The sequence below is a fragment of the Podarcis cretensis genome (genome assembly GCF_951804945.1).
Source record: "Podarcis cretensis genome assembly, chromosome: 6".
In the NCBI taxonomy this organism is placed as follows: Eukaryota; Metazoa; Chordata; class Lepidosauria; order Squamata; family Lacertidae; genus Podarcis; species Podarcis cretensis.
The window spans coordinates 17,558,196-17,573,859 of NC_137175.1; the positions used below are offsets into that span (position 1 = coordinate 17,558,196).

The 15,664-nt window shown below is 44.1% G+C and overlaps 1 protein-coding gene across 5 annotated transcripts in view; it reads left to right on the forward strand.

The window, feature by feature from the left end:
- Positions 1-1,790: 1,790 nt before the first annotated feature.
- BCAS1 (brain enriched myelin associated protein 1) overlaps positions 1,791-15,664 on the forward strand; it is a 51,703-nt gene continuing 37,829 nt past the window's right edge. For all 5 annotated transcript variants that reach the window (XM_079979288.1, XM_079979290.1, XM_079979292.1 and 2 more), the window contains exons 1-3: positions 1,791-1,942; positions 6,901-6,980; positions 8,484-8,571. In XM_079979288.1, the coding sequence (XP_079835414.1) occupies positions 6,909-6,980; positions 8,484-8,571 (160 nt within the window). In that variant the 5' untranslated portion in view covers positions 1,791-1,942; positions 6,901-6,908. The remainder of the gene's footprint in view (positions 1,943-6,900; positions 6,981-8,483; positions 8,572-15,664) is intronic.

The following is a 15,664-nucleotide window of genomic DNA, read 5'->3' on the forward strand; positions in this document are numbered from 1 at the left end:
CGTTCCTGATCCCCTCCCCTAACTTAAGCAGGGGTGGGGAACTTTGTTCAGCTCAAGGGCCACACTGGCCCTTGGACAGCCTTCCAGGGGCCACATGTCAGTGGTAGGTGGGACCAGGGCTTTTTTTCAGCCAGAGCTTGGCTCCGGCATCTCTGGTGGGCAACAGTGCCATTCTAGGAGGAGAACAAGGGAGAAGTTCATGGTCAGCTCCAGCTCCTCTTTTTTCTAGAAAAATAGCACTGGGCAGGACCATAAATTGAAGCTGGTGGCGCGACAGATGTGATGCTTTGTACCATAGGCTACATTCCAGCCGTGCAATAAGCAGAGGTTCCATATCTCTCTCTATCCAGACAAGCAAGAGGAATGATCCAAAACAAGCTTTCAGCCCACTTTAAAGATGCATGTAGCTGGTTCTTTGTGGTTGCTGCCTTTCCAGAAGAATAGTCGTCAGTTATCACATGCTAGCAGTATTCTACCCAGCATTGCCCAGGAAGTCTAAGAAACCAAAACATCAGAGCAGTTTTAAAAGGTTCGGCCCGCCATCTTGATTCAAAATGGTGGCCAAACAAGCTGCTCCTTGATCTCAGGAACCATCATGGAAAATTTGGTTACAATACCTTAAGAGCTGTCCCAATTCATAGTGAACAAACAAACCACTTTCCAAAAGATATGGTTGATGAAGTTTCAGCAAAAATAATGAAATTGCCGCATCTAAATATTTATTTTGCAATGCTGAAGGGGGGAGGGAAGAAACAAAAACAGTTCTGTGATTGTAATCTTTGCTGATCTTCGGTGTCCATTATTATTTATGACTTGAAGTGTACAAGAAAGGCTAGTTATTGCCCTTTATAAAGATAATGTTTTATTACACTGGTTTGCCTATGAAAACATTGCTCATTATTCCTAATAATTCCTGGAGATCCAGGATGGCCTAAACCATGGGTAGGCAAACTAAAGACCGGGGGCCAAATCCGGCCCAATCGCCTTCTAAATCTGGCCTGCAGACGGTCCTGGAATCGGCATGTTTTTATATGGGTAGAATGTGTCATTTTATTTAAAATGCATCTCTGGGTTATTTGTGGGGCCTGAAAATGTGGTCAGGGTTTGAATTATGAGCAGCAGGATGAAAGCAACAATAAATGAATTACAGTGGTACCTCGGGTTAAGAACTTAATTCATTCTGGAGGTCCGTTCTTAACCTGAAACTGTTCTTAACCTGAGGTACCACTTTAGCTAATGGGGGCCTCCCGCTGCCGCCGCGCCACCACCGCGCAATTTCTGTTCTCATCCTAAAGCAAAGTTCTTCACCCAAGGTACTATTTCTGGGTTAACGCAGTTTGTAACTTGAAACGTCTGTAACCTGAAGCGTCTGTAACCCGAGGTACCACTGTAGAGGATAATTGTATTAGATAAAAGTATGTTATATAAAGCAATAGTTATAAGGTGGGAATAAAAACATCACAGAGATAAGGGTGGGAAGTCAAAATATTAGAAAAAAACATATATTGAAATTTAAGTAAATTTGTAAAGCTTGTGGAAATCAATAAAAAAAAATCTTTTTTAAAAAAGGAACTTGGTGTGATTTACCTCTGCACAAACATCTCCTTAAGTTGCATTGAGAGTACAAGGAGTGCATGTGCAGACTTTCATTTTACTCATACGGAGTTAACAGGCATCATCAACTCCAGAAAAGGACGCTTGTAACTGAACAGGTTTGGGTGGCCCTGGAAGCCAGGAAGCAAAAATACTTGAGCAGGGACTCCACCCTCTCCATATGTGGCTAACCCAGTGTTTGCGCTATTTCGTACGGAAGATTGCCCAAGGCACAGCAAGGCACCTGTTGGCCTCTGGGAAGGACTTTTGTAAGCTGCAGCACCTCTTCCTGAACAGCTCCGAGAGAACTACGCAGCAGTGCCAGAGTCTTGGCAGAAAAGCATCCAAGGTAAGCTGTCCTTTTCTTTTTTGTTGCTATGGTCTTCTCGGAGCTTTCAGGCTTGGAGCATTTCCTCCTCCTCCTCCTCTCTCCCCTGCCCCAAGGCATTAAGAAAGCTGAAGGATGGCCCTTCCTATGGGATTTTGCCAGTTTCTGGAGCTGCAAAACAGTGTTGTTTTGTTTGCCTGTCAACATGGCTGTGTGTGTGCTGTTCCTTCTTGCTTCTGCCTTAAAGTAGAATCATTCCTCTTGCCCTTGTTGAAATCAGATCTCTGATAGGGGATAAGGCCAGCTCAACTGCCCAAGCAATCTCAGATTTCTTAAGGGTTGCAGAAGGAAGGTGGATAAAACTCAAGAGGTGTGCTTAAGGGTCCCTTGCAATGTCAGAGAGGATCCAAAGCAGCAATGCTTTAGCTTGAGGGCAGGCTACTTCATTCTCACAACAACCCTGTGAGGCAGATTAGGAGGGTGATGTGCTCAGGGGTCACTCTGTGAACTGAGATTCAAGCCTAGGACTCCCCAAGTCAGTTCCAACACTCTAGCTGCTGCATCACACTGCTTCTCAGTGGGATATTGATGCGATCCCAGCTCAGGCATGGAAGATCACTTTGCCCAGTTCCTATCTCCAGGCTAATCTACCTCACTGGGTTGTTGTAAGGAAAAAATGGACTATGCTTCTTGCTTGGAGCCCCTTGGTGGAAGGTTGGGGTAAATGAAAATACAACAGGAGAGCTGTATACAGTTTGAAGTGACTTATATAGAACTGTAGCTATATCTTCCTTCTCATTTTGGTATAGTCTCTGCATCTAAACATACTATAGTAAGTTTTAACGTGATGATGCAGCCAATACATTGGAGTATTTCTGTCCATTATCATCTGAGTTTTGGACATGACTACCAAAGGTGATGGTGATATTATATTGTCACTATCTGTTATTGTTGTTTTAATAATATTTATTACATACCCTTAACCAGAAGGTCCCAGGTTAGATCACGACAAAATAATTTTAAAAAAGCATTAAAGACAGTTAAGAAAAATAGTAGTGGCAGCAGTTGTTTCTCTAGCTGTTTACTTACACTGTGTGTAGCTTAGCTGGTGTAAGGTGCCATCATTTTTAAAAAAGCATTTTCTTAATCATTTTCACAACACTCTTCTAAGGTTGATTACTATCATTCCCATTTTATAAAAGGAAACTGAGGCTGAGAGAGAGAGAGACATTTCAAACGGAGTGAGTCCAAATTACGAGATGTTCCACTCTTTATAATGAGACACGGATAGGAACCTTACACACACCTTTTCACACTTGTGGAGTTTGCACAACTTGAGCATTATGCTGTCGGCAAGAGAATGCAGCTTGCATACTTCACCTTTGCACAATACTCAGAAGTGTTGACAGAGGTTGCACAAATGGTTTTGCACATCTCCTCTTGCCAGTGTATTGTAATGCACAAATTAACCCTGAATCGGATTTGATTTGATTTCTTTCATTGAAAAGGACTGGAGGGCTTTGTGGGAAAGGTGGGCTCTGTGGAGGAATGTAGTGCATTCTCGTGAATTATATAAATACATTGGTTAAGTATGCCATGTTTGGAACCAATTCACATGTTACACCTGGCTGCAAATTTCCTTTTTCTTCTCTCCTCCAGCTCATATTAGCAGCCACGGGTGGCACCAGCAGCCAGAATCCTTGGGCAGCTGCCAGGGCTCCACTTGCCCATTTACTACCTCTGGTGTAGTGTTGCTCCCAGGGCATTGTGGGAAATTAAAATGACAGATCACATTGCCTAGGTAGATCAGGCCTGAGCCTATGACCAGCACTGGGTAACAATCTGATGTCTCACAAAGTTATGGCGCAACACTGCATCAGTTGCATTATGCATTAAATTGGCACTTCACTCCCTACATCCAAGTGCTGCCTCTGCGAGGTATGCCAGGCATTGGGCCCCAGTGATGCACGGTGAACTCTGCTAGAGGGCATTTCAGCAATTGCCTGGCACTGACCCTGCTTGCAACCTCTATGAATTTGCAATGTTGTGAATAGGCCAGGAAATTCCAGAGCATTGCAGCAGCAATGTTCGTGACACATGGCACTTCCAGATTAACTTCTTACTGAGCATTCACCCTGATTTGTGTAGAATAAATGTTGTCCACACTTTACAGTGTGTTTCCCCATCATTTTTCATATATCAAAAAAAGTCTGATTGGGGGGAGGCAGGTCTGTTGCACGAGATCACCAAATCTTTGGCAACCTGAATTTGCCGGTAATGATTGAATCCCATCTGAAAATAGCAACAGTTTGGAAGTGCCCACAGTATTCTGACTTGCACATTACACTGGCCACCCAAGTAAACCCTGCATACAAGCAGGCAGGAAACAGAGATAAGAAGGGGCAATGAACATTATCACATTAACATGCCCTGATCCTTGCTTTTTCTGAAGAAAAGGAGGCTTGATTAGAGATGTGGCAGGTGAAGAGGGGTTGCTTAACCCTTTCCACTGCCAGTCGTTTTCCTGCTCCAAATCACCCTCCCCTGATCCACTTCCCCCCTTTCAAAGTTCCCAGGACCTGTTTGCCTGTGGAGTCCAATGTGTGAGTTTCCCCTGTTAGAAGAATTCAGCACAGGGAATGAACAATCTGGAGGCTTGCCTTCAAGGCCAAGCAGAAATCGCAGAGGCTTCAAATAGGACATGAGCTCAGCTGGGTGCCTGTTTGAATTGTTCAAGGGTGGTTCTTGTTTACTCCGAGTGACTAATCCCAGTCCCTTCCCTTAGCGGTTGGCTCTGAAGCAGGGAAAGAGAGTAGAGACAGAGTGGAGACAGATAGAAAACTTTGCCCTCCAGATTTGTGGTGGGCACCACTTGACACACATTTTCTGGGACCAGCAAGACAATTGCAGAAATGCCAAACAAGTGTTTTTACAGGTTGCCAACCCTTATTTCCCCTTGGGTGTGTACACAGGCAGTAGCATCCGTCTACTGAGTGCCACTGCTGGCTGTGCAGCCGGATATTTGTTTAGCAATAAGTCACGTGTCTGACATATTTCACATGTTCCACATTTTTCCCCACCTGTGTTTTTGTCGTAGGCAGATTGGCACCTAAGGCTCATGATCCAAACTTCATATTCCTGAATTTGGTGACAAAACTTCCTGCCTTTTACATTGTATTAGATATTGTATACATCATGCAGGGTTGTCCATTGCTAAGCAAACTTTGGGCAGCTGATTAACTCTAGTTTGCTTTGTAATGTTATGTACTTAAGCCTAGATTTTTGTTTTTTGTTTTTTTATGATTGAATTTATTCTGCATTTGCCCAATTGTTGATTTTTGTCATTCTTGAATTTACTGACATGTTCTGCATTTTGTATATTTTTATTTCCAATGCTATGTATTTTTATGATTTGAATGATTGCTGTAAGCCCCTTTGGGCACCGTTCACTGTGGAAAAGTGTCATATAAATAAACTTGTCCAATCAATTAATCAAAGTGGATGATACTTGATGGTGGCAGACTCACGCTTTTGCATGTAGGTCTGCCCCAATCATGTGCAAAGGCAGTGCAAATTAAAATACAAAAGTGAACAGTTTGGTGTGGGGTATTAAATTTTCCTGCCTGACTTTCAGATACTTTTTGAATTATTGTGGAAATCCCTTCCAAGTGAGATCTGCTTAAGGGACCACACAATGTCTCTCTTGTTCGCTTCATTTTTAGTGAGTCGTTTGACTTGATTTATTGGGTGCTATCTTTCTTTCTTTGCATTTTCATAATGCTGTAACAGCTAGGCTCCAACAAGTCCCAGGTTCAGTCTGTGGAATTTCTGGGTCGGGCTAGGAAGGATTCAGTCAGTGTAAGCAGTATTGAGTTAGACATACCAATGTCATAAGGCAGCTTTCTATGCCATTGGTAAAATACATGCTGTACGTTAGGAGTGAGAGACCTCAGCCCTCCTCTCCGCTGTCCAGCTATTGGGGCTTTCCAGGCCACATGCCCATACCAGCCCTGCTCTCAAAATCCTCAAGGGGTTTTGCCTGGCTCTAGTCTTGCTTGCAGGCTTCTCATAGGCATCTGGTTGCTCCCTGTGAGAACAGGATGCTGGACAAGATCAGCATTTGGCCTAATTCACCAGGACTCACCTTATTCCTTAAGTTGTGAGCATAATTTGCATGATGGAGGGCAGAGGTGTCATGCCTTGTCTCTACCACATGAGCAACAGATCTGGGTTTGAACAGGACAGGGTTAATGGTGTCAGAAGTACTGCTGGAGACTTCCTTAATGGGACATTTATTGTTAGGGGAACTGCAGATTAATGGCTAGGTATTTTCATGTGATGCTGATTCCATGGGACTAAATTGTTGAACAATTGCTTATTGATAAAGCATCTGTAGTTTTTCAAATGGGAAGGGCAACACCTTCCCCACCCCAGCTAAGGATGTTGTGATCTAGGTGTCTGTGTGTGAAAAGAGCAAGACTACATTTTGAAATAGGTGCTGAGACAGAGCTGAGTTTGGGCTCTGCATCTTGAGGTGCAGCCTGCCTCTCTCAAGAGGTCCTATGTGGGAGCAGTGGATTGCACAGGGGTAGAATAGATGCCCCTTTAGGTCCCTTCCAGGTCTACAATTCTATGAACCTATGGTTCTATGACTTTCACTGTCCGGTGGAGTATTTGTAAGTTAAGCTGTGCTTCCGCCTGTGCTCTGCCAGTACATTTGTTAATACATGTAAATACTGCCTAATGCCACTAAGCCTCCAGTAACCACCTCCCAAAGGTAATTTAAAACTGGGCAAACAGATGCATCTGAAACTTCTCAATGATTCAGAGAAGTGGTGGAGTATGTGAGAATACGAACTACGGTTTAGTGTCTCTCACATCCCCATAGGGTTCTGCGAATACATCCCTGCTCTGAAGTGTGGCTAAAGGCTGCTTAGTCAGCCCCATGTTTCCTAAATTCTGTATTTTCTCAAACACAGCGTCCACTATGGGAAACACAATGTCCATGCAAAGGGAACCTGAAGACGACGAACCTGTTCACATAACAGCATATTCAGAGGTGATTTCTTTGTTCTGCTTCGTCTGGTCAAATTGTATTGAAAATGCACAAGCAGCAAACTTTTTCAGCAGGGGGCTGGTCCACTGTCCCTCAGACCTTGTGGGGGGCTGGACTATATTCTGAAGGGGGAAAAAATGAACGAATTCCTGTGCCCCACTACTCATGTAAAAACACCAGGCACGCCCCACAAATAACCCAGAGATGCATTTTAAATAAAAAGGCACATTCTACTCATGTAAAAACACACCGATTCTCGTCCGCAGGCCAGATTGAGAAGGCAATTGGGCCGAATCTGGCCCCCGGGCCTTGGTTTGCCTACCCATGGCACAAGCTGTGTCTCTGGCAGCCCTCCACTACACTTGCTGGGCTGAAAGAAATGCAGTCTGTATTTAGATACTGGGAGGAGATGGAGACCCAGCTATGCAGCATTTAAATGTTGCTTTTGTGTTTTGTACTGTGTTGGGAAATTGCAGGGATATGTGCATGCCTGGATGGATGCCTCTACCTATAAAAACAGCACATGTAAGGGAAAAGCTCCAGGATGGTGGTAGGGATGGGATACATCAAGCAAGGACTGTGAAGGGCAGCAGTGGACAGGGTGGATCTCTAGCTAAAGGATGATTAGGTAAGCAAATAGAACACCAACCAGGGATAGACAAAGCTTTGTGGCTCAGAAGGATCAAGTCCCATGCTATTTGTTTGTCGAAATACCCAAATACAAATGGGAGTGATCCAAGCACAAAAGTAAATTTAAGAATTCCATAGCTGAGTCTCCTCCACCCACACATCTCCTACCAGGATGCATACACACTATACATTTAAAGCACATTTGAAGCACATTCTTTCCCTCAAAGCACTCCGGGCATTGTACAGTGGTTACTCGGTTCTGAAATGTAATCCATTCCGGAAGTCAGTTTGACTCCCGAAACGTTCGAAAACCAAGGTGCTACTTCCGAATGGCTGCAGGAGCTTCCTGCAGTCAAGCGGAAGCTGTGTCTGATGTTCGGCTTCCAAAAAACGTTTGAAAACCAGAACACTTCCAGGTTTTTAGTGTTCGGGAGCTGATTTGTTTGTCAACTAAGCTGTTCGAGAACCAAGGTTCCACTGTAATTTGTTAAGGGTTGCCAGGAATTGTAGCTCATTGAGGGGCGAACTCCAGTGCCCAGAATTCTTTCATGCTTGCACATCTTAGGCTACCTTCCTCTTCCTTCCTCTACTCGCACTTTCCCATTCTTTCCCTGACTTCTAGTTTAATGGCAAGCCATGGTTTGTTGTTACACACCTGAGCCTGGAAAAGTGGTTTGAGCAAAACATAGTTTGCCCAGTTCTGATGTAAAGGGCATGATGGGAACAGGGAGAGGAAAGAGGGAATGCACAAGCCCAAGGTAATAATGAACCACACTCTTCTGAACCGAGTCAGGGTTCATTACTGCAGTGTTCAAAATTGTGCAAGGGTTTGTGACCAAGCAGTTTCAACGACTAACCTTCAGTCTGATGCTCTAGGTTTCATCTGAACCTCCTGAAAACCTTAAGAATGGACCTGTCACAATCGCGACTGTACAGACTGTTCCTTCTGCAAATGGTGATGCAGGTATGTTCAGAGAAGGAAAGGCTGCCATGCCCATTTCTGGATGGGCCCTCCAACTCCAGCTGACTTAAACAAGCCCCCTGTGCAAAGAGAAATCCACTCGCAAACATTTATGCAAATGTTCACTTCCTGGGTATAAAAACGTACAAGATTTTAGGGGACAGTTGTTATGTAATCTGATATGAGAATGTGCCTTTGTGATGCACATTAGTGGGTCAACCTCTGCTAATCTAGGTGTTCAAACTCTTTGCTAGCTGCAATGGATAGAGTGTTCAGGACAGCTCTACGTGATTGCTACATATAATCCAGCCCTTGTTCTTGGACACATATGGGGACAATGGGTGTTTCTTAGTTATTTCGCTTAGATCATTGTCTAGAAACAAAATACTTTTTATTCTGTGTCACTCATCAGTTTGCCTCTTCCTATACTGATTGCAGTTCAGACCAATAAAAGATACGATCTCTTTGGCATTTCTCTCTGCCATTCCTTTTCACAGGAGACGTATGTAAATCATACAAATTAAGCAGACATTAATCATATTGGTATACAGTCCACACTGTATGCTATAGTATATTATAGGCAAAGGCTGGGAGCCAGAAACAATGACAAGCCAGGAAGCTTTTATAAAACATGCATGAGATAAAACCATGTAAGACAAAACCACATCATTTATCACACCCCCGAGGAAACACCTGCCTGCTTAGTACGAGCTGTGTGGCTTCTGCATGGCTAGTTTGCTGCATTTATGAAAGTGTGTGTTTAGGATCAAGGTATGGGAATCTATTTCTGAAACAGAGAGATGCATATGTGTCATGCAGTGAATATTAATGCAGCTGGCCCTTAATGTGATCAAGTGATTCCACTTGGGGTCTGTAATCACTCACTTCACCAAATGAGTGCAACTCCAGTCTAAAATCTAAAATCATCAGGAAAATTGATAGGGGAAGAGAGAGGGACGTGTTGCAAAACATAGAGTTGGACATGATTTGAGGGAAAGTTGATCATTGCCAGTAGACCAGAAAGGAGGGTCTGGCCTAGCTGGTTTTGTTTTCCTTTGAAACTGTGTTATAGAAAAGCAAGGCAAAGTTTGAATTATTCCAAATCCCTAGCCTATAAAGGGTTTGAATGCTTTTTGCTGTGGGCTTTAGGGCAATCTTCCAATGTAACGATTGGAATGGGGACTGCAGAGCTTCCTGGGTGTGTCTGTGAACAGGTTACGAGATTACTACTGGATCTCAAGAACAGACAAATTTGTGTGGACTAATTTCTGTATAACATTCCCACAAACAGACCTCCAGGGGATTGTTTCAAAATGGCTGTCCATATTCTGATGGCACCAATCTACAAATGAACCCTATTCTCCATAGCTCTGCTTATATTTGATTTATTTATTGGTCACTTGACTCTTCTCTGTGTACAGTACAGAGGTGGAGGTTCAGGCGCAGCACAAAAAGCAGATATGTCAATATCATATATAAGTTGTGGGTGTTAACTCAGAGTGATTAATGGTATTTGACTTCTTTCTCTGACTCATTCAGAAGTTGGCTTGTCTGCCAGACTATGCTCTCTGCAAAAGAGGACTGACATTTGCCCATGCTTATGTCTGCCCGTCTTGTGTGTATGCACACTCAAGGACAATGGGAGTGTCCCCCAACTTGTAACACAGAGGTCACCAACATGGTGCCCCTGAAGTCTTCCCGCTGGTGTGTTTGAAACCTCTGAGCCCCTATGCCCTGGTCATGAAGTGGTGGTAGAGAGTGTTCTTGTGTTTGAGTCTTGCTCATGGGTTTCTTGCAGACATCTGGGTGGTCACTTTGGGAACAGGATGCTGTACTAGATGGGCTATTGAACTGATCCTGCAGGGCTCTCCTTAAGTTCTGATGACAATGCCTATACTCTACCGCCCCCCTTGGAGAGATATGAAGAAGGAAATCAGAAGAGTGCTGTTCTTTCTGGAGCCAGTGTGGTGTAGTGGTTAAGAGCAATAGACTCGTAATCTGGGGAACCGGGTTCACATCTCTGCTCCTCCACATGCAGCTGCTGGGTGACCTTGGGCTACTCACACTTCTTTGAAGTCTCTCAGCCCCACTCACCTTGCAGAGTGTTTGTTGTGGGGGAAGAAGGGAAAGGAGAATGTTAGCCGCTTTGAGACCCCCTAGGGTAGTGATAAAGCGGGATATCAAATCCAAACTCTTCTTCTTCTTTCTCACTTCCCATTGTACAGTGGTGCCCCGCAAGACGAATGCCTCGCAAGACGAAAAACTCGCTAGACGAAAGGGTTTTCCGGTTTTCGAGGTGCTTCGCAAGACAAATTTCCATATGGGCTTGCTTCGCAAGATGAAAATGTCTTGCGAGTTTGCTTCCTTTTTCGTAAAACCGTTAATACCCGGGGAATCTGCGCTCCGCAAGATGAAAAAATCGCAAGACGAAGCAACTCGCGGAACAAATTAATTTCGTCTTGCGAAGCACCACTGTACTTTATGTACTTTTCAAAGCTCAGATTAATTTTACTGAATCTGACTGAATCCTACTGAGTGCACAGCACTCACTCAAAAATCCAAATGTGCCCATGGGCCCAAAAGTTTGGTGACCCCAGTTGTGTAGAACAACAAGCAGAAACAGCCCAACACCTGGGGGTTGATAAGCCTCCTGTTTTTGTTTTCTGCTGGTACTATAAAACAGGAAAAGCAAAAAACAAAACAGGAGGGGATGTCAAGCAATTGTCAGAATACAGACAACAGGTGTGCAGGCTTGGTGGCATTTAACTTGTTTTGTGTTACAACCTGAACAAGTGCAGCTGTTCACATAAAGCTTCTCTGAAGATGGTAACGTTTGTTTTAATGGAGATCTTGATTAAAAAGATAAGCACGTACTTCCCTCTGCCCCATGTCTGTATTAAATCAGAAGCATTTCTTTCATTAGGCAGCATGTTTTTGCAGCTGTTTGCTGTCTGTCTTATGGTGCCACATCCAGCACACATCGTTCTGATGCATCAAATTTTAGCTGAACCCCATTCTCAACAAGACACTTTGCTTATGTGGATAGTTGCTTCCAAGTTGTTGGGTCCCACACGGCATTCAAAACTGTGCATCTCTCAAGGCCTTCCTGTTATTTACCATCATAGCACAGGAAGTATTTTTACACACCTGCCCTATATGCTAAAAGTAAAAAATGTCAGCAATATAGCAATCACGCTTTATCCAGGTTTGTATCTAGCCTTGCCCACAAACAAAAGTGGGGGGGGGGGAGTTCTGCACTCCCTTTCTCAAAGGCAGTGGTGTGATATTTGGAGTCGCACCTTTGCTTCAAGGTGCATGAAGCCATTTATATGCCTCTTAACATATAGTCATGGCTGAAGTCACAGCTGTGTATTCAAAGCCCTAATTTGAGACGTTGGCCTAAATTCCATGGATTAATAACCCTTTCTGCCAGGGCAAATAAGTGAAGCCCTTTCTCTCAAAAAACAAGCCTGGTCTTTCTGAAAAATTGGCACTTGTTTACTGCTCTGGCATGCATAATTTAAGAAAACCATAAATCATTGCAAGATAATCTGAAATGTGCTAGATCTTGATTTTCAAGAAATGTTGCATTACTCTGTTAAGCTACTTACAAACTAAAAACAGGTGCTGGTTAAGAGTCAAACAACAAGAACCCTGCTGAGAAAGTTAAGGTGTAGCATGTGTCTATAAATAGATATTGATAGCTTCTATACTGAGGTCTTTAGGAACCGCTAAGTGTTTTCCATGAGGCTCCCAGAAAGCCTCATATGCAGAGCAGGGCAGGGGCATCAGATGGGTGAGTTGGTGGGTAAGAAAGATGATGTCTCACTCTTACTCCCACTCCCCACACCATGCAAAGGGAAATTATATGGAGCAAACATAACCAGTCCCAGCTCACAATTACTCCATACACATTTATACCATTTGGAGATCAAGACCAATAAGCGGCCAAGCTCCAGGGAAGCTTTTTAGATCCTCCTCATGAGCAAGAGGATGAAGTATTCACAAATAAAGTGCCCCATCATAAAGTGCTAAAGAACAATGTATCCTAGTGATGCCAAAGGAGACTATAGAGAAACAAAGACATCATGGAGCACCATCAAACTTACAATTTCTGATTCTTTCTCTGCATCTTTCATCTTGTTGATACTTTCCCAGACTTCATAGCACCCTGGCTTGTGTATTTAGCAGCATATTTAGTAAATGGGTGGCAGTAAGTTTACCAATCTGCTAAAATAACAAAAGCAACCCAGATAGTCAATGTGTCCAAGCTATTCCTGTGTTCTGGTGGAGCTCCGGTGCCTGAAAAGTTGCCCTCTTCATCTGTGGACCCAGTGGAAGCTACCTGCTTTGTTATATGGCCTGATTCTGCAGCTAAAATACCCAGCTTGCCTTTATTATTATTTAAATTTGTATACCACCCTTCATACGTGGTTCTCAGGGCAGTTCACATTATTATAATAAAAGCTGGGTCATATGAATAGGCTGAAAGCTATGTCTAGACCAGGGGTGGCTAACATGGGAGCTTCCAGATGTTGTTAACTCCCATCATTTATCATACTGGCTGGGGCTGATGTGAGTTGGAAGCCTCTTAGAGGTGGAACTGTATGTGTTCAGTGAAGATGCATTTCTAGCTAGAGTCTGCTACACAGATGTGAATGGGGAGGAAAGCCAATATCTCTGATTCTTGTGGGGCAGTTAATTAGCTGGGTTTATTAGCCGATCCTGGATTGTTTGGACCAGCTGCAGAATATGCATCAAACATAAGTACTACTTGGTGAAATTCAACCTTGGTGGGTCACAAGCTGTGCAGACATGTTCTTGCAACAGGGCTTGAAATGGAAAGTGGCGACTGTTAAATATCATGTGAATATTGCTCACGATCACTTTCTTTTCCATTTTGCTGATGGTTCTAGACACCCTGAAATAAGCCCCATTCCTATAATGCTTTACTAGTTCACAGCTGCAAAGGCATCATCACAGTGGGATCTTTCCATTTTCCTGCTTTGTCTTGTACACTTGGCTCATGTCTTTCCACAGCTGTTTAAGAAACGCATTTAGAAATGATTTTCATGTCTGTCTTGCCTTGGTGTAGTTTCTGAAATCAAAGGTATGTCAATCAACCGTGGCAGGCTTTTATCTTTGTGCTTGTGTGAGTGAAAGGACGCCATTTTCAGGCTAGATCCTGCTGCCTTGTACATGCTGATTAATGAGAGCTTATGGCAGGTTTTTTGATCCATTGCTCTAGAACCAGAGTTCTCAAAGCCTCTCTAAGGAGGTTCAGGGATAGGACAACAGTGACTCAAGGGAGCTTGAGGATTGCAGGGATGGCCCCAGACCAAGGACAAGGTGCTATTAAGGACAACAGAGTGGTAGGAAGTCATGGTTCAGCCCTACCCAGTCCTGGAATCAAGGCTCTCTCTCTCTCCTTGAAGAAGGTGGAGAAAGAGGGCGATCCCTCAGCAGATCTCTGCACCACTAACGGCCCTGAGGACGTTAACAATCTGGCCCCAGGACTGCTTGGGTTCTTGGCTGGCCCTTGGATCTTCCCTTAACACCCACCCCCAGGTTTACAAGGGCAGAAAAGAAAGAAAGTCCAGCTAGCTCAGGATTTCCTAAATTTGCGCCTCCAGTTGTTTTGGAACCACAGTTCCCATTATCCCTGACCGCTGGTCCTGCTAGCTAGGGATGATGGGAGTTGTAGTCCAAAAACAGTTGGAGACCCAAGTTTGAGGAACACCGAGCTAGCTGCATGTGAGCTACTTGGGAGGAGGGTGAAGCACATGTAACACCTCAAATCAGGAGCTGGGCTAAGTGCTAGGAAAGGATGGAGCCTCCAGGAAATATGGCCTGCTCCACTGCTGATCAGCAGCAGCTGGCAGAGCAGGGCAGGTGTAGCTGTGTTGCTGTCCTGACGGTCCAAACAGGAGAGTGGGTGGGCCAAGGCAGCAGAGAGTTCGGCACAGTGTGGGCCTGGTAGCAGGAGCATCAGATTCGCTCTGCCACCAGGCCTGTACCTGCAAAGCTCCCTGCTGCCTTGCCACCCACCCATCCACCTTCCCTGTAAGCGTCCACGATGCACAGTGTTGGGAAGTCAGGAGAGCAACACAGCCACACCTGCACCACCTGAATGCTGCTGCTGAAGTGGCAGTTCCAAGCTCTAGAGCAAAAGACAGTGGAATGCAGGTTAGCAGTAGGCTACTTAGGGGGTTAATGATATGCTGGTTGGCACACTCAGCTCTGCCATTCAAGGGAGGGAATAGCCGAAGGTAAGGCTGGCTCTGATTTAAAGGCAGCATTGGAATAGTCACAGCAAATAAAATTCCTTCAGCTATTGTGCTTTGACGGGAGTTAACAATTAGATTATTCATTCTGCAATAAAAGAACAGGTTTTGTTGCATTTCCACATTGTTAATTCTCAGAAACTGTACCTTGAAACCTCACAATTTTCCTTTCCCTTTGAGGACAATTTTACACTGTTTCTGGCAAGGGGAATCTTGCCTTTACTTCTAGAAATATCATCTTTCTCACAACAATGCAAATACTTATCAGATTTCTAAAGATTTCCATCCCCACATTTTCAGGAACTAGCTACACTCAACTCAAAGCATGCTCTGCTTTTGAATTCTCCAGCATGCAGTTTCTTATGTGGTTTCAGTTTCTAATGATTCAACAAAGAATAATAAGCGGGAAGCTACACTTTTGTAACTTTTGTCTTTAAAAACAAAAAAATAATTGTGCCCGTTACCACACAGGGCATGCAGAGACAAAGCCTTTGACAAATCCAAATTGCTGCAAATGATTAACAGTAGGTTCCTTCTAACCCTGCCATCATCAGGGAATGTGCTGGTGAAGCAGACCCCTGCATCTAGCAGGCTTGAACCCTTAACACATCAGCTGGTGAATGGGGAGTTCTATCCTGCTCAATTGGCTGTATCTACCTGCCCCCCTACTGTGAGCAAACATACAAAGCCAAAATACAGTTCTGGGCTATTTAAAAGCCATTTTACAAACAGCCCCATGTTTTGGACATTCAAAGTGCAGCATGGGGCTGTTTGCAAAAGAGCTTTCAAACAACCTCCATGTTGCACTTTGA